This window comes from Glycine soja, chromosome 12 (genome assembly GCF_004193775.1).
Source record: "Glycine soja cultivar W05 chromosome 12, ASM419377v2, whole genome shotgun sequence".
Classification (NCBI taxonomy): domain Eukaryota; kingdom Viridiplantae; phylum Streptophyta; class Magnoliopsida; order Fabales; family Fabaceae; genus Glycine; species Glycine soja.
In genome coordinates, this window is record NC_041013.1 from 37,033,788 (window position 1) to 37,055,382 (window position 21,595).

Below are 21,595 nucleotides of genomic sequence, written 5' to 3' on the forward strand. Positions count from 1 at the left end.
TAACATCATGTTTTGTCTTTAAAAAATAAATACACATGTTTATTTGAAGGAAAAATAATACATATGGTTTTGTGTTTCACTTATTTTCTATTGTTATGTCATTGTTTGAATAAGTAATTATAGTCACTTTTATTTTGGTATACTTTATTGTTAGGAACCACAATAAATGTAACCTAAGTAAGATAACATGTTTTTTGGTTCCCACAAATATTTTCCTTCAAAGACAATAGACATTATTAAACCCTAAATGTGAGAACAATGATTTGAATATTTATTAGTCATTTGTTGGAGGATAATACTTGTTTCCATATCTATATATATATTTTAAAAATTGTACCTAAATTCATATATATATATATAGGTATTGGCATTAAAACGTGTTTGAAAAGACATTCTATTATCTTATAAGCTAATTTGAGAAACTCAACCCAAAAATACTTGTTCCCATATTAATGTGAAAATTTATTGTAATTTTTATAATTACATTTCTAAAATTTCATAAAAAATATTGAAAAACATTTTTATTTTTTAATAATAGTAATTCACAATCTAGGTAACAAATACAAAGTATGGAGACACCCAATAAATAAAATATAAAAAAAAAATTGAAATTACCATTTTGGGTACAATTACTCTTAATTTTTTTTAAATGTGGGTAATTAAAGGAGTTCAATGTCACCATGGTGAAACCCTTAATAAATTGTGGCAAAGAAGAGGAACTTGCAGAAACAAGGAAACGATTTGTGTCCATTGAACTTAGACGCGAGCGTACTGAAACCTAGCCCGGACGTGTTCCCGTTAAGAAAATCGGATTGAATATCGGCGACAGGTCCGAAGCTTAAAGTGTAGGTTTCGTTTTTGCTCAAACAGAAACGCACACCAACACGCAAGTAAGCTCCCAAAACCCTAATCGTCACTGACTTTTCCTTTTTTTGCTTGTTTTGTGCCACGATTTCGATTTGTTTCCATGATTAGCATTTTAATTTGTGCTTAATTTTCCCTCCTCGCCCATAGTTATGAGTTTTACTCCTAATTTTTTCAATTCATCATCTAAATTGTACCAGTTGCTTTTGTTTTGCTTGTTTTACTTAATTTGAGTAGATTGATCGCTGCTGGAGGTGGCATGCGCTAGCTTCCGGGGCCTTGCTTGCGGATTTCTCTTCGTTTTTGCTGAAGATTCTGTGCAAAATGGATTGGGTAGCCAGTTGCAAGGTATATTCATGTTTTTTAAATTTTTTTTTGGTTTAGTGGTGCCTTACTCATTGGATTGCTTGTTTACATTTTCCTTTTTTTTTTTTTGTAATTTGTGTTAGTTTGGTTTGTCGTTAAATTGTTAATGCAGAATACAGTTTTGATTTTCGTTGTAATTGGCAGTATAAAGTTTAGAATGGTGACTAGGAGGGGGCAAGGAAATTTATTACTGTAAAATTTCTAAATTTGATTTACATGCATAGGTATTATAAATTTCTCTGGCAAGCTTAGTTTGTGCTTTATTCATTGACTGGACTTGACAGTTTTTGTTTAGTTTGGTTTATTTATCATGATCATTGTTAACCAGGGGTCCAGTGGTGCCGGGAGAGGTTTTACTCATTTTTTGTCTGAGTTTATGCTGTGTAATATTAACCATGGGCTATGCTGTTCTACTTTACTTATCTAGTGACTTTTCTTATAGGAAAAATTGCAATATTTCCGTTTAAAAGAGCTCAAAGATGTGCTCACTCATTTGGGACTTTCAAAACAGGGAAAGAAGCAGGTGAGGAGAGAAAACAATTGCTGACTATTTATCTTCAATTTTATGATTTTTCTTTGGAACCTTAATGCAACTGTAATTGGCATCATTGAATGGTGTTCGTTGGCTGATTACTTGTTATTTTTTATATGATTCCCACTAGATTACATGCAATTTGAATTGCTGTATTTAGGTTGCATGGCTTAGACCTATATGTCTCCTAGTAATCAAGAATATGAGACTGAAATGCTTGGAAAAGATGGATATTATGAGTGGCATATACTTTCAACTTTCATGATTGTTGTAACTTGTGCAATAATAATTATTTTTTAATGCTTAACTCCATTCTATCTTTTTTGAGTTTTAGGACAATATAATAATATGAATAATGAATGCTTCATTTTCTGTAGGATCTTGTTGATAGGATTTTAGCTATTCTCTCAGAGGACCAAGGTAAGATTGTACTTTCTTTCTCCATGACATACACACAAGGTGGTTGAATTGGGATACAAACCATGTATCGAAATGTCTATTTTCCGAATCGTGAATCGAATCATATTGTGAATTGTAAGATTCACGATCATTAAAAAAACAGAGAATATATATGTATGTATGTATGTATGTATGTATGTATATATTTAAGACATATATTAACACTCTAGGAGCATTTTAACATAAAGAAATATATGAGAAATGAAAACATACATACATATTTGATGTCAAATAACTAATAAAGGGCAATTAAACAATAGAAAAAGAAAACCTGCAGCTCGCCAAATGTGCAGCCACATGAGCAGCCAAACAGGGCAACCAACAGCCGAAAACGTGTAGAAAAAAGGGAGACCAGGCAACCAGCAGCTCAATAAAATAAAGAATGGGAACCACCTCTCCATCGCCATCATGTGTTTAGAAGACCAAGGAACAAAGAGAAATGTTTGGGGGGAATAGAGGAAAGAAGAACGTGAATGAAGAGTGAGCTGCTGAGAAGGATGGAACTTAGGGTATGGGTCATTGAGGGTTCAATTGGGAGGGAAACAATCGGCTCATTCCCGCTCCCTTTGTCTTTTTTGTTTTTGTTTTTAGGGTTTTCCCGAATTGGGCGGCGCATGACCTGATCCATTTTGGAGCGAGACCAGCTTGGCCAATCACGTGTGAAGAATCGTGCAATTCATCTGCAAATCGCGATTCAACCATGTTTCATGTCCGATACAGAAATTCAAGTTGCGTATCAGGAACGAAAACGAGACACCATTCGATTCGTATCGATAGCGTCTGGAATTGCATCGTAATGTGAATCTGATACTAACAACCATGCAAACAGACACAGAGACTCAACCTTTAGTTGTAATTCCACCGTATTTTGTTATGTTTCTGTTTGGGTTGTGACAAAGCTTAATATATTTGAATAATACTGTTATTAACCAAACTCTTGAACATACAGATGCCTCAAATGTTGTATTTGTCTGTCAATATATCATTGCAGCTGTTAATTGTTGTATATGTTTTAATGTATTACTTTTCTTCAACTCAAGTTAGATGGAAATCCTTGGAAAATGCAGTGATTTTTTATTTCACTTTATAATAAACTTTCCTTATTAATCTGATGTGGTTGGGCTGTTTCTTTTCACTCGGGTTAGTGTTTGTACGGAAAATTTCCTTTTATGGCTTGTCATACAATGCGTGTTTAGAGCACATTTTTAAAATTCCGATCAGTCATCAACTCAGTTGAACTTCTAGCTCACAGGGTTACACTGGTCAACCATAGTTGTCAACAGTGCCAAATAGTGGCTCTATTGTGGAATTGCTTTGGGGAGTGGCTGGAGAATGCCACAGAAGTTGAATAGCAGGGCAGTTTGAAGTAGCAGTTGTCATGGCTGCGATATCTACTAAATTGAAAATTGTCGCTGGAGTGGGCACTATTGGTGTGGGTTGCAAAAAAACTATTTTAGCCCTGAAACAATGCCATTTAGGTCTGTTTTAGGGGGATGGACACAGTCAGCAAGAGGTAGAAATAGGAAGGGGCAGAACTGGAGTTCTGCAAACTGGCCATAATTTTTTACCTAATAGGCCAGACCCAAATTGGTTTTAATTACAGGATTCACGAAGAAAGATGGGTTGTTGTCAAGCTCAATTCAGAAGCTGATCCTCCACTATCTCAACCAGCAATGTGCTGGGATTTTATTCAATTGCTCATCAGTGGACCACATTGATTAGGCTCACATACCAAGTGGTTATCTAGCCACTGAAGGGGGTTACTTAAGGATGGTCTATATATAATCTGTTCCTAGTTTCCAGAATTTCAACTCGAGGATGGTTGACTTTTATTGGAGTGACATTATTAGGATAGAAGGGAAGAAAAAGTTAGTTAGGGACGTTAAAAGAAGTTAGTTAGGGGTACCAATGGGATAATTAGGGGGAATAAGGAGAGAAGGCATTCAGAGAGATATTTTGGTAAGAAAAGGGGGAACTCTTGTAAGGGTGAAACCTTGGAGGAGGACTAATTCTCCTATTTTAGCTGTTTAATGAAACTGTTCAGTTTCATTTTTAATTTGTATCAATTTCTCATTTCTAATTTCTCTATTTGTCTCTATCTTTTGTCTTGCTTTACATTGTCTCTGCCTTGCACATTGATGCACACAAGGCAACAAGCTAGCCACTGGCAAGGGTTGGGTGATGGCTCACCCCCTTACTGAGTGTAAGGGGTGGTTGGTTTAGAAAACTTACCAGTCCTCTGGGCGTGCTGCAAACCAGCCAAGTCAAATAAGTTTTTTCTGGTTTAATTACATTTTTTGGATCTGATTCGAGGCTTGAACTGGCTGGTCTAAACCAAGTTTTAAAGCACTGGTTTGAACTTTGGAGTGGTGGCAACTTCTATTAAGGCATAGTTCATTAAATATGAATTTTGGATTTTTTTTATTAATTATGCATATAATTTATTTTTGTGATTTTAATGTGTGAAGTTGCCTTTCTAAAGTTCCTCCGCCTTTTTTCCTTTAAACTAAGCTCACAGCTTGTGACTTTTTCCCAGTTTCCAAATTGTGGACCAAGAAGAATGCTGTTGGAAAACAACAAGTGGCCAAATTAGTGGATGAGACGTATAGGTAAGTGTCACAGACAACACTTGGTGATATTTTCTTTATCTAGCTTTGGTAAGCTTCGGATGAATGTAAAGGATGAAAATTTGTAAATCAGTTCGTAGTTCACGCATGATTTGATTTGTGTTTGTGTTTGCTTTAAGTTGATTATACTGGTATATGCTATAATCTCCTTGGTTTATTTTTTTTTCTTTCATGACTTCTTCTGTTTTCTTTTTGCCCAGAAAGTTGCAGGTATCTGGGGCCATTGATCTATCATCAAAGGGACAGGGTGCCTCAGATAGCAGTAATGGGAAAATTAAAGGTGAAATTGACAATTCCTTTCAATCAGATACGAAGATTCGCTGTCTCTGTGGAAATGTATTAGATACAGAGCCATTGGTCAAGGTGTAATATTAAATTTATATACCTTCTATCCTCATGATATTTTGTGACAACTTATGTTTGTTAATAAAGACATTTTGTTTTTCTTGTCTAATTGCAGTGTGAAGATACAAAATGCCATGTGTCGCAGCACATCAACTGTGTTATTATTCCAGAGAAACCTATGGATGGAATCCCACCCGTTCCTGATAAATTCTACTGTGAAATATGTCGACTCGATCGGGCAGACCCGTATGTTGTGTTCCCTTCATATTTTAGTAGATGGGGTGGAATAATTGTTCAGAACTTTTTTCTTCCACATTCAGTGCTGAATATTTTTTATCCTTACTTCAAGTCCCATTTTTTTTGTTTGTGTTCTCAAGGGCTTGTGTAGTTGTGTTGGTCAAAATTATTTGTTTTTCCCCCAATTTGTTATCTATGATATTCTGTATTGGTGGAATTAACTGAACTTATGAAATGATAACATGTTGCATTGTGGTAACCTCATTGTTGATGTTTTCTTGTCGTGGCATGTTGATAGTTGTAGAGGCAGTCAATTTATGTATTTTATTTTTCTCTGATAACATTTTTATGTCTTCTAGTTACGAATAGAGATTCTAATTATCATCATGAGGCTTTTTATTTTTGTAGAACATTTTCATTTCGAGGGCATGATTATGATTCTCTGATGAATGCTATGTTTGTTGTCTTGGACGATTTCTTCCTCTTTTTATCTGTTATATTCTCTTGTAATTGAAAGAAACTTCTCATTCATTTATTATTTACGTTTTCTTAAACCTATCACTCAAATTTGTATATTTTGCTCTTCTTTATGTTACAGGTTTTATGTTTCAGCAACACACCTATTGTTTCCAGTGAAGTTGACCACAACCAATATTCCCACCGATGGGTAAGAGTACATTTGCGGTTTTGTTGAAGTTTAGACATAGTTTGACATTGTGTAACTGGGTTCATGATATCGATTTCCTTTCTTTTAATAAAAGTTCATATGCATTGTGCATAGTTTTTTGGTTTCTTTCTATATATGCTCTACATTGTGCTATTTGAAAGGGATACCAGTATTGTGCTATGTCTTATTTACATTGCGTGAAGTAAAATTGTTTGGGTGTTAAATTTTTTTTTGAGGTGAAAACTCTCTCAAGATATTAATCTTTTGGAACTAAATTTCTCCCTTCTTTATTCGAGTGTTATCTTTTCTTGTCTCATGTTTTCTTAAATCATTCTCAAATCCATCACATATTTTTATCGTTTACTGTTGCTTTAACCCAACTTTTGATGTAACTTTCTGCTTGAATGATTTAACCATATTTCTGTTTGAATTGTTCAGAACCAATCCGGTACAGAGTGTGGAAAGAACGTTTCAACTCACAAGAGCAAACAAGGAGCTGGTATCAAAATCAGAATATGATGTTCAGGTTGGTTTGGTTTAGTGCTAGTAGTTTGATGCATAACTTTCTATCCAGGTATTAATGTATGCCAATTGTTTCATATTAGGTTTGGTGTATGCTTTTGAATGACAAGGTTTCATTCAGGATGCAATGGCCACAATTTGCAGATCTAAAGGTCAATGGTATGTTACAAGTTGTGATCTCCTCACTTTTTTTTTAGTTTCCTTTTGAGAATTTTGTTTCATGTTATGGGTCTTATTTTAGTTTGCACGTCCGCATATCATATTATTATGTGTAATTAGAAGTATCTATTTTGTAAGTAAAGCATCAAACATTTCTTCACAGAATTCATGAATTTTGTGGTTGAATTGAATTTTCCTCATTGATTTGACTATATTCATGAAGGTCTTCCTGTTCGTGCAATTAACAGACCTGGTTCACAGTTGCTTGGGGCTAATGGTCGTGATACTGGTCCAGTTGTGAGTTTATTGTCTTCTATTGATTATAGCAATTCAGAAATTTCTGTTATCGTATTTTCTTTGGTTTTTTTCTAATATAGATATTTATGCTTGAGTGCTAGTTTTAGTCCGATCTTTTCAGCTGTGTTAATTAAATTTCATTCATATTGGTTTTATTATTTCTTATTTTATTTCTCCTTTGTCAGATCACGCCATATACAAAGGACGGAATTAACAAGATTTCCTTAACAGGGTGTGATGCTCGCATATTCTGTTTAGGGGTCCGTATTGTTAAAAGACTCAGCATGCCAGAGGTAGATTACATTCTAAACTTGCTTAATTTCTAAGCATAGTATTCTGGATGACTTTTGGTTCCTTCAATCCAGGCTTATTGGAATAGTTAAGTTGATGTCAGTTCAAAGTTTCTGAAGCTGATCTCTTTTGGTTGATTTCTGAAAAAAAAAACTGAAATTTGGCAAAACTTGGAATGCTGATGTGATTCTCATTGTTTGTCAATTTTAACTAAGACATTATTGATTGAGGCATTCAACACTTCTATCAATTCTGTGATGGATTTGGGACAAATGTGAACTATAGTACAAGGTGTGGGTGGTGGATTGCCTTAACCAGTTCTATATGGAAGCATAGGAATCAGCTGGTTTTCCAAGGAAAACCTTTTGATCCTTGTAAAGTCATGGACCATGCTATCTTTCTAGCTTGGTCTTGGTTAAAGGCTAAGGATAAAGATTTTAGTACTAGTTTCAATCATTGGTCCTCTAATATATCCAGTTTCGTTGCTTAGTGGGGCTGGATCTGGTTGTTCTTTGACTGTTTTGCTGTTTTTTGGAGGGTAGCACCTTGGTGCTTTGTATTCTCTTTTTCTGGTACCACTGGTACTCGTTCTCTTATTAATAATATATATATTTTCAGCCTTCCAAAAAAAAAAAAAGTATTGAGGCAACAGGGTTGTTTATATAGTGCTTATGGCTTGATATTGTAGCTCTTGCTGATCTTGGCATTTTGCATTCATTTTAATTGTGAAAAGCATCTGTCTTGTTATTGTTGCTGACATAAGAATTGTATTTATCATTGACTTCTTATGCTTTCTTAGTTCCATGCTTTAGAGTTATCAGCTTGTTGCCTTGATTTTTTTGTAATGTATATTATCCTTTCACATATGTAACCATGGTTATCAACTTGAGAGTTTATGTGGACTCGTGAGAGTTTCATAAACTCAACTCGTAAACTCATAAGAGTCTACTTCATATAAAAATAATAACAAAATACATATAAATAACATACTAATTAAACATTTCAACAATATAATACAACAAAATAGTAGATAATAAATTTCACAATACTTAAATAACCAAGTCTAATAATGCATCACTACCAGATAATAAGATAATAATTTGCAGGTGTTATAGTAGTGGTAGATCATTCCCATTGGAGTTTGATGTTATTAGAGAACAAAGGTTTAATGTCATTAAATGTGAGAATTTTTTGATTCGGGAACAACCCACTAAATGAAGATATGTAAAACACTAAATAGATAGAAAATAACCTAAAATGACTTGCATTTTGGTCTAATATTTTTAACTTGTTAACTCGTTGACTCGGTGGTAAACTCGAGAGTCTATCGAGTTTACTTAGAGTTTATAGAGTCTATCCAGAGTTTACTAAAATGAGAGTTTACACACTAGTTAACTCACAAAGGATAAGTGGACTTGTAAACTCGTAAGAGTTAGCAAGTTAACTTGAGAGTTTGATAATCATGTATGTAACAAAGGCATGGTTGGGTCTACTGAACTGCTAACCAACGTAAATATGAATCTTGTTGATTTGCTTTTTATATGTGAATTCTAGTTTTCTGCTTAGCATATAAGGTGAAGAAATATTGCTAACACTTGTTTTGGATTAACTTCTTATGGAGATTTGAACATCTTGATCTCCGTTTCTCTATTTTATTTGGCATGTGTGTTTTTATCATGCTTCCTTTTAGTCATACCAAATTTGTTTTTGATTTAGTTTTGGTGTTTCCAAACAAAGCAGAAATGTTATATTGTTAATATTTTATCCATCATTCATATATGTTTAAGTTAGTGATCTAAATTTTGTTTGCCCTTCTCAACCATTTAAATGTGAAGTTTTGTGCATGGATTCTAATGGGAATGAGACATCAATGTCTAATTAAAAATAATTCTTTTATGGAAAAAGAAATTGTAGTGGATAGAAGCAAAGGAAAGCACAAGGAGTGAGGATAAGGTATCATCTAGAACAGGTAGAAATACAAGGGAGAAAACAGAGGAAAGGGCATTAGTTTCTGTTTGGTTTAAGATGTGTTTTGTTTCCATTTTGGGTTTTGACTGTTTTCACAAAAAATTACAAAAAAGTCAGTTTTTTCAATATGCGTCATGTTTACAATGATTTGTTCAGGAAATGGCAAAAATAAAATGACATTTTTTTGTAATTATCACTGGAAATAGAAAATGGAAACAAAACACATTTTCCTCAACCAAAGTGAAACAGGTCCTTAAATGCAGCAACCAGCAAGGCTACCAAATCTCTGCATTAGAGATTTCCAAACGTTAACAGTTACTTAAAGTAGAGCATCAACAATTAGTTAGAGAAGTTGGAAGGACAGCTTTGGCTTAATTAGGAGTAGAAGGGAATGTCATTGAGGTTTTCAGCACTTGGTTAACTGAGCAGTGTCATAGCATAATTGTAAGGGGAAACCCTGGAAGATATCTCATTTTCTCCTTGTTTTTTTTTCCCAGTCAACCAATGAAATCACTCTTTTCTTTTCTCCATTTCCATTATGGCTTTCTAATACAGTTGGAGTCGGCAACACTATTGAAACAACCAGAGATGCATGTTGATATTTTAAAGTCCATATCTTGTCTCTTTAAAATATAAATTTAATTTATGAAGGTTGTGACATTTATATCTCTGTTTTGTTGAATTGTCTTTGACATGCATGTTGATTTTGTAAAGTCTATATCTTCATTTTATGTTATTACAGATGTTTATTGTCCAATAATGCTGTAAAATTAATGATTTGCTGTTACCTAGGTCCTAAGCATGATTCCAGAGGAGTCTGATGGTGAGCGTTTTGAAGATGCTCTTGCACGTGTCTGTTGTTGTGTTGGGGGTGGAAATGCAAATGATAATGCTGATAGTGATAGTGATTTGGAAGTTGTTTCAGATACTTTTAGCATCAATCTCCGTTGCCCAGTAAGGCTTTCATGTATTGGATTATTTTAGTACTCATGGAGTTTTATAAATCAGTTCCTGAGGTCATAAATTTTATACGCTTGTGAAATTTATAGATGAGTGGTTCAAGAATGAAGATTGCAGGAAGATTCAAACCTTGTGTTCACATTGGTTGTTTTGATCTTGAAGTTTTTGTGGAAATGAATGAACGGTCAAGGAAGGTATGATTCTAAAAAGTTTGAGCATGATTTGTCGTATACCTTGTTTATTTTAAAAAAAAAATGTTGAAGCATTAATTCTTTCTGCAGTGGCAGTGCCCCATATGCGTTAAAAATTATGCTTTGGAGAATATGATTATTGACCCTTACTTCAATCGCATCACTACTCTGGTAGTGTGTTTTCCCCTTTGATCTTTATTTCTCTCTTCAATCTCATACTCTGGTTTGTTGAAATCAGTAGTTATTTCTTATATGCTGGCACAGATGAAAAATTGTGGTGAAGAGATTGCAGAGGTTGAGGTGAAGCCTGATGGTTGTTGGCGTGTCAAGGCTAAGAATGAAAGTGAACGCCAGGAGTTGGGGACTCTTGCTCAATGGCACCATCCTGATGGATCCCTCATTGTTTCGACTGATGAAGTCAAGAGCATGGAAAATTTAAAGCTCAAACAGGAAGGTCTTTCAGATAGTCCTATTGCTGGCTTAAAACTTGGCATCAGGAAGAATAGTAATGGTGTTTGGGAAGTCAGCAAACCTGAGAACACAAACACCTCTTCTGGTAATAATAGATTGAATGAGGATTTTGAAAATCATGAACATGTTATTATTCCAATGAGCAGCAGTGACACTGGAAGTGGCCGGGATGAAGATGATCCTAGCATAAATCAGGGTGGTGGTGAGCATATTGGTTATTCTACTACCAATGGGATTGAAATGAATTCTGTGTTTAACAATAATATAGATTCAGCTTATGGATATACTGTTAATAACGCATCTGCTACGATGGGTGATGCAAAAATTATTATTCTTAGTGATTCAGAAGAAGACAGTGATGTATTGATTTCTCATACTCCTATATCTGGGTACAGAAATAATCAAACTAGTGATGCAGTTGATGTTTACTCCGTGCTACAGCCTGGAATTATTGATCCATATACAGAAGATCACAATCCTGGTGGAAATCCGACCTTGGGAGTTTTTAATAATCCCAGTGAAGATGATTTTGGGATGCCCCCCCTCTGGCCATTGCAATCTGGAACTCCGGCAGTCTCAGGATTCCAATTATTCAGTTCTGAAGTGGAGGATGTTTCAGATGCATTGATTGATTTGCATCATGGCAATATTAATTGTTCCTCATCATTGAATGGTTATATGTTGGCTCCTGATACTGCTTTGGGATCTAGCACTCTGGTACCAGATTCCTCAGCAGGTCGACCTGATGATGATTTAAATGGTGGCTTGGTTGACAATCCACTGGCATTTCCAAGAGAAGATCCATCCCTTCAGATTTTTCTCCCTCCAAAACCAGCAGAATCATCTATGCAGCATGAACTGAGAGATCATGCAGACATGTCAAAAGGTGTCTTCATTGAGGATTGGATCTCTCTTCGTCTTGGAGGCAGTACCAGTGGCAGTAATGGTGACATTTCCACTGCAAATGGATTGAATTCCAGACAGCAAATTACACCCAGAGAAAATGCTGGAGATTCTTTGACAGATGCCGGTTTGTTACTTTTTCTCAACCTAAAGCTTTCATAACTCCTTTTTTTTCCTGAGGAAGTTAATTGTCCACTCGAGCAAAACATTTTTAGCTGGGGAAATCATTTTGTACAATATGCTAGGTTGTTTTGACTATGTTCAAGTTCTAACCCTGTGATTCTTATATGCAATGTTGCATTTTTTCTCCTCGCTTTATTGACTCATCATTCCTACATATGCAGCTCCTTTGCTTCCTGGTATGAATGATGTTAGATCTGAAAAGGCAAGTAGGCAAAGATCAGATATCCCTTTCTCATTTCCCCGCCAAAAACGTTCAGTAAGGCCCCGCCCAAATCTTCCTTCAGATTCCGAGTAGAGGTATTAGACCTTGTGTCTCTATTAAGTATTAACTCTAGATGCCCTTCTTAACGCCACATTTTAGAAACTGAAGAAAGTTGAGCAGCATTTTTGGTTCTCAGGAAATGGAAGATGATGTGGTCTGAGGCACCTCTTGGTATTGTTTCCCCATTGATGGTGAGGGTGTTGGCAGCAAAGATTCCCAATTCTTTATGCTTGATATTCAAGTCATATGACATACTGAAAGGTCAGGTCAGGTCAGGGGCATGCTATTATTCCCATTTTCAGCGAGGAACTGATGATACTGGTTATAGTGCTGTAAAGAAATATTATATCTGAAATTTTGTTTCTGCCGAGAGTAACTAACCTGTAAATGTTAAGCCATCAGATTTAATAGTAAAAGCTAAAATAGTTTAATCTTATTCATACCCAGGTAGACGCCCAATTTTGTAACATATGGTTGCCAATATTTGTAATATATTTAGGCATTAAGGTTGCCTCCTGGATTGTAATCCTGGTGAGTATAAATATTTTTACCGTCTTCCTGTGTATTTAGTATGCACAGCTGGAGTAAAATAGTTGAAATATGACCTTCAATATACCGAAAAAAATTTGTGCCCCTGGATAGATGCTGTTAGACAAATGTTAAAAGTAAATTGCAACTGTATGGGTAGATTATTTGCCTGTTTTGGAGCTGGGGAAGAAGCAGGAATTTTATGTTGTAAAGTCCCGGATTTATTTTAATTGATGTTCAAGTTTACTTAATTTTTCAAAATTTTAGATGTCTAAAGAGGGTGGTAACGTTATTTAGTCTTGATTATACCTTTTTCTATATTCATTTCTTTCGCCATTTCAACTGTGCCGTGATAATTATAGCTTCTAAAGTTGAAAATTAAAATGCCAAGTTATTTAGTCTAATTATACCTTACTTCTAAAGAGGACGGTAACGTTGTTTATTCTTAATTATACCTTGTAAGGTTGAAAATTAAAATGCCAAGTTACTTAAAACCAATTCGGCTATGGTTAGTTTTCTTTCAACAAAGTTTATAATGCTACCTTGATTTTTTCCTATCGATTTTCCAATTTATCCTTGAAATCCTAATGCTTCACCTTCTCTGTTAGAACTGCCAACCTCCTTCCAAACCCCCATGACTCTCTTCCTCTCCACTTTCGGCATGACTTTTCCCCTCTCCACCCCACTGCCTCTATCCACATAGATCAAAAGACGTTTTTGTCACGCTTGTGCTGGTATGGTGTTGTCACACGCTCTCGTTCACGTAGAGTTTCTCATTGGTGTTGCCGTTATGTTCACTCCCAAAACGAAGCATTAAGAATTGTGCGTGAATCAAAGCAAAATTGTGCGTTGTTTGTTGCTTTGATTTTTTCTTCTCTAGTGTTTTGTTTGTTTGCTGGGAGGTGGTGGTGTTTGATTCTTAGCGATACATTGATGTTAGTGGTGGTGTGAGGTTTGAATTCATGGAGTTCTAAGGGGTGCAAGAGGGAGAGGAAAGGAAGAAAGAAAAAAATGAACGTCATTTCCAGAAATTGACTTTAGCAATAGTTCATGTTGGTCCGTGGCGGTTACGACGGTATGTGGAGTATGTAGTTGAGGGGTTGTTGCTTCAATAAGGAAAGTACGGGGATATCAGAAAAAGAGAGAATAAAAAAAATTGAAAAAAAAACTCAACCACTGATTTGAATTTATATAAATATAAGATTTTAAACTAGTCTTCAATTGTGGGAGACATGTCAAGGTCCCACCCTAGTCAGATCCTTACTTTATATTGAAAAGAAGCTTCACACGTTCACATATAGGCCACTTGAAATAAATTTTATTGCATGGTGTACGTTGTAAAATCATTATGCTTTTATTTAATCGTTTAAAACTTTGAAAATTGTTTTTGATATGAAATGGATTTTTTTTGTACTCAAGTAAGTGGTTTAAACTTTAAAGAGCAAAGTATGATTATTTTTATTCTAAATAAATGTTCATTTTTTTTTTTTGCAAATTTGTATGTTCTCTCGGTTTTAAAAGGATGGTTGCATGAGGAAGCACATTAGATATGATATCGGTCACTTGTAAATACTTACTATGTGGTGAGGAAACTTCAGTTTCCAACTGGATGCAAACACTTTACTCTATGGTTAACTGGTCCCATTTGGGTTTTCCTGAAATTGGACGCCTTGGGTTTTTAAAATTATCCACATTTATTTATTTAAGGGCAAGCTACAAATCCACTATGCTTCGGTTTAGAAAGCAGTAGCACAGACGTGATATATTATTTTTCTTTTGGTGGGTGAAATATTGGTGTTTGACCGTACAACTCAATTATTATATGAAGCGATTGTGTTCTTTAAAACCATATGTTGCTATCACACAAGGTTGGTCCTAAGTTGTTTGATTTCATTAGAGCATGACCATGATAGGGGAATCTTGGATTGGATGCCACCATTATTACTCCAGCAAATCGTTTATTACATTACATAGTGCCAGGCAATATATGATGGATTGTGGTATCAACAGATGTGCAAAATAGTATTTGATCATATAGTATAGAAACAGGGCTAAACAACACAATACATAAGACAACTCTGAAACTACATTCTAACCACTGTTGGAGAAGAATCTGGCTGACCCACAGAGGAAGACTTTGAAGCCTCCACCATCACTGGTGCCTGTTCCAAACAACTCTGGCTATCATCATTGATCATCATCCCAATTGTCATCTTCTCCACCTCTTCTTGTGTATGTATATGAATCTTGGATACCACATCACAGAACTCACTGCAGACAAAAGGCAAACTGCAATTTTTTTCAGTGTATTTCACCTAAAATGTTATGTTACATAGGATGGAACAGGTGTGAGGTTCTATTGGTCCCATCAATTAATTTTGTAGAATAAGGTGATGATGGCCAACGATAACTAAAACATGAAAAAGCTAAGGAAGATGACTACTTACTGCCACGGATCATCCCCCACAACCATAATGTCGTTTTCACTGTCAGTGTAGAGGATTCTCCATCCCTTATTAGGATCTATTAGAAGGCCTTCCATGCTAAATAGTCTCTCTAGTTCAATCAGCAGGTCATTGTAGCTGCTCAATCTTGAGAGATCAATGGCTCTTCCAACTAGGCTACCTTGCTTGTGAACCTTCATTCAGTGTTATGTTACATGGGTGGGCAAATTGTCAAAGGAAGAGAAAAAGGCACATTCACAATATAACTCTGTTGCTATCATCATGGCTCACCTTTGTGCAGCTTCTTTTGGAAGAGTTCTGTAAATTTTGGGCGGTAGTCTCCCTGGACAAGGGAAATCCAAATAGTTTACATGCGTTTACCTTCCCCTTGAAATTGTCATCATTTGGAATCCTCATGTTTGCCCCTAAAGAAGCAGCACCAGAAATATTGTCCTGCAGCTTCTGCTCATTTGGGATTGTGATGCCTGACTGAATGGAAGGAGTGTTAAATGGGATATCCTCTCGTTGGAAATTGGTTGGATTAGAGCACAACATGCTGCTACCTTGACCAGCTTTGTGAATATCACCATAAGGGAAATATGCAGTTTGAACAACTTCTGGTCCAAAAGAGTGAAAGTTAGGTTTGGTTGCCTGATGCAGGTTGTAATTTGTGTAACTGACATTGGGTTTGCCCCAAGAACCGAAGTTCAAATCAACCTTTCCTGCCAGGGATCTAAACGGACATATTTCTTGACCTTGCAAGACCCTTGGAAACATGTTAGTTTCCGTGAAGCCTGCATAACTAGAAGGGTGAACCCTCATAAACTCAGCAGCAGCAATCTTTCTCACTCCAGTTGAAGCAAGATTAGGGTGACTTGGAGATCTGATCTCAAATTCTGGCTGCTTAGTTACTGTGTCACATCCATAATATAGTGACATAAAACCTGTATTTTCTTGACCTTGCAAGACCTTGGATGATCTTACCGACTCCTCAGAGTCCATAAATCCACTGCTTCCTACTGTCACAAACGCAGAAGCCAAAAAATAAATAGAGGATGATTAGGATCTCTTACGTTTACTGATTTATTTTTCTTTGGCTATCTTGGCATTAGGATTTTGGATTTATACCAGTGGTGAGGTGATTGGGTGCGGCAGCCAGCAGACCTGGCCTCAGTTTCTTCAGCCTTCTGGAGGATTGAATGCTCAGGGGAGGGAGAGATGCAGAAGGATCAACCTCCCAGGGAGACACTCTATCTTGATGATTAATCTCAATATCCTCATCCCATCTGACCTGTTGGATATCACAGTAACAAGTTATCACCATTTGGTCTATATTAATATACTGTGTTAAAAAAAAATGATGCAGTACTGTGTTAAAATTTAAAAAACACTAGTTTTGTAGGATGAGCAGGATTGCAGGCTTAAATGAAAGTTCTTCTCTGGATATGATAATTGCATGCAAAACAATTCAGAGTGAAATCAGGCCAAACAGAGTACATGAAGACAGTATACTGTGCTAGCATGTATCATATATAGAAATTTTGGGGAAAGGATTAGATTTCTCAGTGAATTGTTCCAAATAAAGTGGCTTCACAAAATTTCAGTTTGATGAGGGTAACTAAAAATTAGATTTATTAATTCCTTATCCTAACATTTCTTAATGAACTGCAGCTACAGAAGAAAGTGATAAAAAGAAACATATAAATAAAAAAACCTCACATGAAAATGCATCATCGATAAAAGGTAGACAAAGCATATACTTCAATGGCAAAGTCGGTGAAGATAAAATCCAGAACAAATGCTAAATGTACAATATAAGGTCAAAACATACTGCGTAGTTTGTAAAGAAAAAAAATAGCAAATGTACCATCAAGCACCTCCATTTTGACTTAGGCCATTTATAGGGATCCAAATCACTCATTCCAGTCACTATGCCACTAGTGCACCTGCAACACAGGAAGAATGTCATATTCCTATAGATTTTTCTTTTTTTAGTTCATGGAAGATAATGGTTAAAATATTATAACTGGGTTGCAGTTGACCTTCTTTCGGGAGATTCATCCATTTCAAATTTCATTTTGAATCTTGTCCCGATGGTCACTGGATTCTTGATGCTTTTGATATATTTTTGGTAGGGCACAGCAAAATCCGCATGACTTGCTCTGTATTATACCAAATTTAAGCACGTTACAAATTTATTGCAAGATTCATATACCAATCATGAGTTCGCTGAAATCCTTTATCAAACAAAAAAAGATAAAGTTCATTAATCCAACATAGGCTCCTTACTATTTGACACAACAGAACAAAACAACAAAAAAACTAACAAGTTACAGGTCAAATGGACAGATTTCAATCCTCTGATGACAGAATAAGGATAAAAAGATGTGGTTATTTTGTTGAAGGAAAAGTAGGTAGCAGGATGATCAGGGAAGCCTACTATAAAGAAGGGGGGAAAAGGAACACAAAATGCAAGAGGAAAATTAAATCAGCTGAAGGTGGTTATCCAGTTCCTTTTCACAGGAAATATCACATCTATTCTATTTCTTCAAAAACTGGGAAGAAGATGGAACTCAATCTCGGTCCAAAAAGATCAAAAGAAGTAAGCTGTACGGATCTTATCATCTAAGTTTCTAGAAAGGCCATGAGCCAGATTCTCATTTCTGTTCAAATTAAATTCTTTCACTCTTCACTATCCTTGCATCCACATTCATATGCTAAGAATAAGGGATTTTTCCTCTCAATAGACTCCCTAATATTGAAAGGCCCCAATTCTCTCATAACTGACTGACAAGATTTATACAGGCAACATGGCTTATTTCTTCAACCAATTGACAAGATGAAGGAATAAGGCAGGTTTGTGTGTGTCAGTTCCCACAGGATATGGTTCTGCTGTTGTTTAACAGAAGCTGATGTAGTTCTATCTACAGCAGACTATCCACTCCATGTATGGTTTGGGAAGTATTTTGGACAACACCAAAAATCAAATGATAAGGATATATTGGCTGATAAAGCCTACTTGTCTATTTCTGACCATTAAATCCCTTCCTTGACAAGGATGGAAAGCCCTTACCCGGTGTTGTCCGTTATAGTTACAGTATCATATTGGAAGAATAACAGACAACTAGGAAACATTAAATAAACATGTGAGCCATCTTTTTTGCGCTTCTAAGTAAGAAGAAATGCTTTTATGGGGGTGCTCACTCTTTTCTCCGTACCTTAACATGTGAACTAGAACATACTATGACTTCACTTTCATTGTAACTAACAGTTGATTACTAACTGGCAAATAAGTTATCATCACATGCATCAAATTGATGTTTCATCTATAATTGCCAACAGCATAATGATAATGAAAGGTAATAATTAGAGTCTGAACTTCAAAACTTTGCAAAACGAAAAAAAAAAAATGATTCATTAATGTAGTACCTTGGACTGTAGAAAACATGAAACATGCTTTTCGCTGATATAGCATTAGCCACAGAAGAAAGGAAATTGGGATAATAACTCTGGCTACCAACAATTGATTCGGGAAGACCATTTCTTGGTCGAGCAGCTCTCCGGATTCCCAATCTCAATTCTCCATTTTCACCCCTACAAAGAAATTAATGAGTAATAAGGATCCACTATAAGGATATCATTATCACTCATTTCCCAAGCTTCCTGATTTTGGTAAGACATAAATTCTAGATAGTATTGAACAAAAAATATCAGAGGTTTAAAGATATTTTCTATGAGAAGTCTTTTTTCTTCCCCCCTTACGGATTTCTAATGCTTATTGGTACTTTCAGTCACTATGACAGGAATTTCCCTTAATATTAATAATCAACAAAGAATATACACTATTCATTCCAATAAAAGAACAACATAACATTGATTGGTAAAACAATATAGAAAGAACATACATATCAATACCAATTAAAGCAAGAGTTTAATAGATAAGGTAAGCACTGTTAATGTAAAAGTTTGTACATTGTTAATTAATCAGAAATAATTCCTTGGTATGAATTTTAAGGTAGTTATTTTGAAAATCGAACAAACTTACTACACATGGCTGACGGTTTGTAATTGAGTGACACTGTGACAGTATAATAATTCTTTACACTATCAGTGTTTATTATATTCTTAAAACAAAATCCTATTTGAACACACACATATACACACCTAAGAAAGAGAACTGCATCTCCAGAAACAAGATTCTTTTGGCTAACAAAAATACTCCAGCCAGTAGTGAGCAGATGCCGCCTTGGCTGACCTGACAAAATTACCACAGGGACTTCTATATCATTTATATCAATATAAGATTATGAAGCCAGCCACTCACAGTTTTTTAATTAATTTTATTTTTTTCAATTACCTCTGTAAATATGTCGAAATTTCCACTCCACACCATGCAAGTCTTTGGCAACAAGCTCTTGAGAAGGTCTTTGCTTCTTATAATCCTGTAGTGAAAGCAAAAGCAATTCATCACCCCTAGGGAGACAGTGAATTCAAAACTCCTAAACAATTTCATGTTAGAAATTCAAAACTAGAACATGGTGTCACACCAAAGGAGGAAAACAGTCTTCAGCAGCTCTGCGAGGGACAGAGAACCCCCCATGAGTGCTGGTATCTGAGGCGGTAAGAGTTTTGCAAAACATGTGAGGGGTTGACTTTGTAGGTGTTGTTTCATTTCCCTCTTCATCTGCTCCCAATTTCTCAAGCTCTTTTCCCTCCATATACATCCCTGCCAACTGAACACAACCCAATATTTCAAGCCACTACTGCCCTTCTACTACATACAATGCTCAAGCCTCAAAGTAATAAGAAATTCTCATCCTTTTAGGGAACAACCAAAAATTAACCAAAGATGCACCCAAACAGAACAATTATGAAAACCAACCTCAGCCTGGGGAAGCAAAGTAACCTGTGTATAAACCTCATCATTCTCCTTATTGGCCTATTCATAGAGAAATTACAATTAAACCAAACCAAACCAAATAAACAAATAGAACCAATACAAGGGTACGTGCAACTACTTTATACGAATTAAGCAGGTACAATACAAGTTCACTCTCAATTCGAGCACTCACAAGTAGCTGAATATTGACAACTCTACAAAAGATCTGTGGCTGAAGATCATAGGTTGGCATCTCCATTGGTGAAAAGGGAGAGAAGGATGCAGCTTGTTCTAAGTGCCCTTGTGGGAAATACACCACCACATTCCCTTTCTTCGGGAGGGAAGTAAGGGGGCCAGCACAAGCATGCCAAAGCTCAATATAAGAAGAAGACACACGTGTGGAGGAGGAGCCAGAAGATGAACATGTTGGAGATGACAAAGCAGCACCTTTCTCACACTCCCCATTGCAAGACGCACTCTTTTCAGCCTCACTCGTCACTGCATCATTCAGATCAATTTCCATGAACACACCCCAGTGTGGTTGTTGTTGTTGGTTCTTCTTCTGAAGTGGAACTCAAATGGGAAACCAAAGAGGATAAAAGAAAAAAAAAAAAGCAGAGAAAAGAGAGGATAAAGGAGGCCAAGAGTGCAATCAAGTGGGTTTTAAAAAAGGAAAGGCAGAAAGTGAGAACTGTAACAGAATGGAAATGAGGTCAAATCACGAAAAGGAGTTCATGTTTGGAGGGACACCACAAGGGAGAAAAGAAGAAAAAAAAAACAGGGGAGGAGTGGAACAGAGGACATGGTGGGAAGAAGAAGAGAAGAGTGTCAATCAAATAATAACAAGAAATTCAAAGTAAGATTCCACACCCATTTGAAGGTACTTGAAAGAGGGAGCAGAAACAGCAGACATAGACAATTGCATAGGAGGCACAGAAACAAAAGGCAACAAAAGCCAATGCGGTAGTAGTGGCTTTTGGAGTTGTGAGTGTTAGAGAGAGAGAGAGAGAGAGAGAGAGAGAGAGTTTGTGTGTGTTGGGTGGGGGGGACAAGCCAAGACAGTACAGAACCCACACTCCCGCACCCTCTTCTCCTTTGCTTTGCACTTAACTTTATCTTTTTTTTTTTCTTTATTAATAATTTCCATCACTTGTGTTGTTGTGGGTGAGGCCCTCCACCAACACCACCAAAAAGGAACCGAGGAGCCCTTTCATTCATTCAATTGTAATCTCTCTTCTTTTGGGTCAATTCATTTGTAGACTAAAGTGATATTTTTAGTTGTTATTTCATGTTCAAATCGAATATCCAAGTGATTAAATATTTTGTGTTAAATTAATTTTCTCCCTTCTCCCCTTAGATAAAATCCAACCTGACACCTTAACCCACCACACATTTTATTAGGTACGTAAATATTATGACAATGAATACCATGGTTGAATT

The 21,595-nt window shown here is 35.9% G+C and overlaps 2 protein-coding genes across 9 annotated transcripts; one reads left to right on the forward strand and one right to left on the reverse strand.

The window, feature by feature from the left end:
* Positions 1-674: 674 nt before the first annotated feature.
* LOC114379483 (E3 SUMO-protein ligase SIZ1-like) lies at positions 675-13,079 on the forward strand. 3 transcript variants are annotated; one of them, XM_028338156.1, is made up of 18 exons: positions 675-890; positions 1,065-1,212; positions 1,673-1,753; positions 2,140-2,182; positions 4,758-4,830; positions 5,049-5,211; positions 5,309-5,439; positions 6,029-6,097; positions 6,536-6,623; positions 6,703-6,778; positions 7,002-7,075; positions 7,261-7,368; positions 10,127-10,288; positions 10,384-10,488; positions 10,576-10,656; positions 10,750-11,986; positions 12,204-12,339; positions 12,441-13,079. In XM_028338156.1, exons 2-17 carry the CDS (start codon positions 1,189-1,191, stop codon positions 12,335-12,337), a joined length of 2,649 nt encoding a protein of 882 aa, XP_028193957.1. In that variant the 5' UTR covers positions 675-890; positions 1,065-1,188; the 3' UTR covers positions 12,338-12,339; positions 12,441-13,079. The 3 variants fall into 3 exon arrangements, with proteins under 3 accessions (XP_028193957.1, XP_028193955.1, XP_028193954.1); XM_028338154.1 differs by having other exon boundaries at positions 1,102-1,212; positions 12,425-13,079; XM_028338153.1 differs by having other exon boundaries at positions 676-890; positions 1,102-1,212.
* Positions 13,080-14,701: 1,622 nt separating this feature from the next.
* Positions 14,702-21,240, reverse strand: LOC114379877 (auxin response factor 4-like). 6 transcript variants are annotated; one of them, XM_028338670.1, is made up of 12 exons: positions 20,349-21,240; positions 20,159-20,215; positions 19,824-20,009; positions 19,634-19,718; positions 19,441-19,531; positions 18,706-18,870; positions 17,304-17,438; positions 17,144-17,222; positions 16,405-16,567; positions 15,568-16,292; positions 15,280-15,470; positions 14,702-15,121 (listed from the first exon to the last, which is right to left on the reverse strand). In XM_028338670.1, exons 1-12 carry the CDS (start codon positions 20,676-20,678, stop codon positions 14,917-14,919), a joined length of 2,412 nt encoding a protein of 803 aa, XP_028194471.1. In that variant the 5' UTR covers positions 20,679-21,240; the 3' UTR covers positions 14,702-14,916. The 6 variants fall into 6 exon arrangements, with proteins under 6 accessions (XP_028194471.1, XP_028194470.1, XP_028194472.1 ...); XM_028338669.1 differs by having other exon boundaries at positions 15,568-16,295; XM_028338671.1 differs by having other exon boundaries at positions 15,568-16,295; positions 17,319-17,438; positions 20,349-21,239.
* Between the last annotated feature and the right edge of the window lie 355 nt (positions 21,241-21,595).

What these genes read in the sequence shown, in the direction of transcription:
- LOC114379483 (XM_028338156.1), top strand. Translation starts at nt 1,189, where the DNA reads ATGGATTGGGTAGCCAGTTGCAAG. An exon ending in TATTCTCTCAGAGGACCAAG is followed by an intron (nt 2,183 to 4,757) that starts GTAAGATTGTAC and finishes ACTTTTTCCCAG; the next exon opens with TTTCCAAATTGTGGACCAAG. An exon ending in ACCAATATTCCCACCGATGG is followed by an intron (nt 6,098 to 6,535) that starts GTAAGAGTACAT and finishes TGAATTGTTCAG; the next exon opens with AACCAATCCGGTACAGAGTG.
- LOC114379877 (XM_028338669.1), bottom strand. Translation starts at nt 20,678, where the DNA reads ATGGAAATTGATCTGAATGATGCAGTGACGAGTGAGGCTGAAAAGAGT. An exon ending in TTGTCAATATTCAGCTACTT is followed by an intron (nt 20,216 to 20,348) that starts GTGAGTGCTCGA and finishes CTCTATGAATAG; the next exon opens with GCCAATAAGGAGAATGATGA. An exon ending in AAGACTGTTTTCCTCCTTTG is followed by an intron (nt 19,719 to 19,823) that starts GTGTGACACCAT and finishes CTTTCACTACAG; the next exon opens with GATTATAAGAAGCAAAGACC.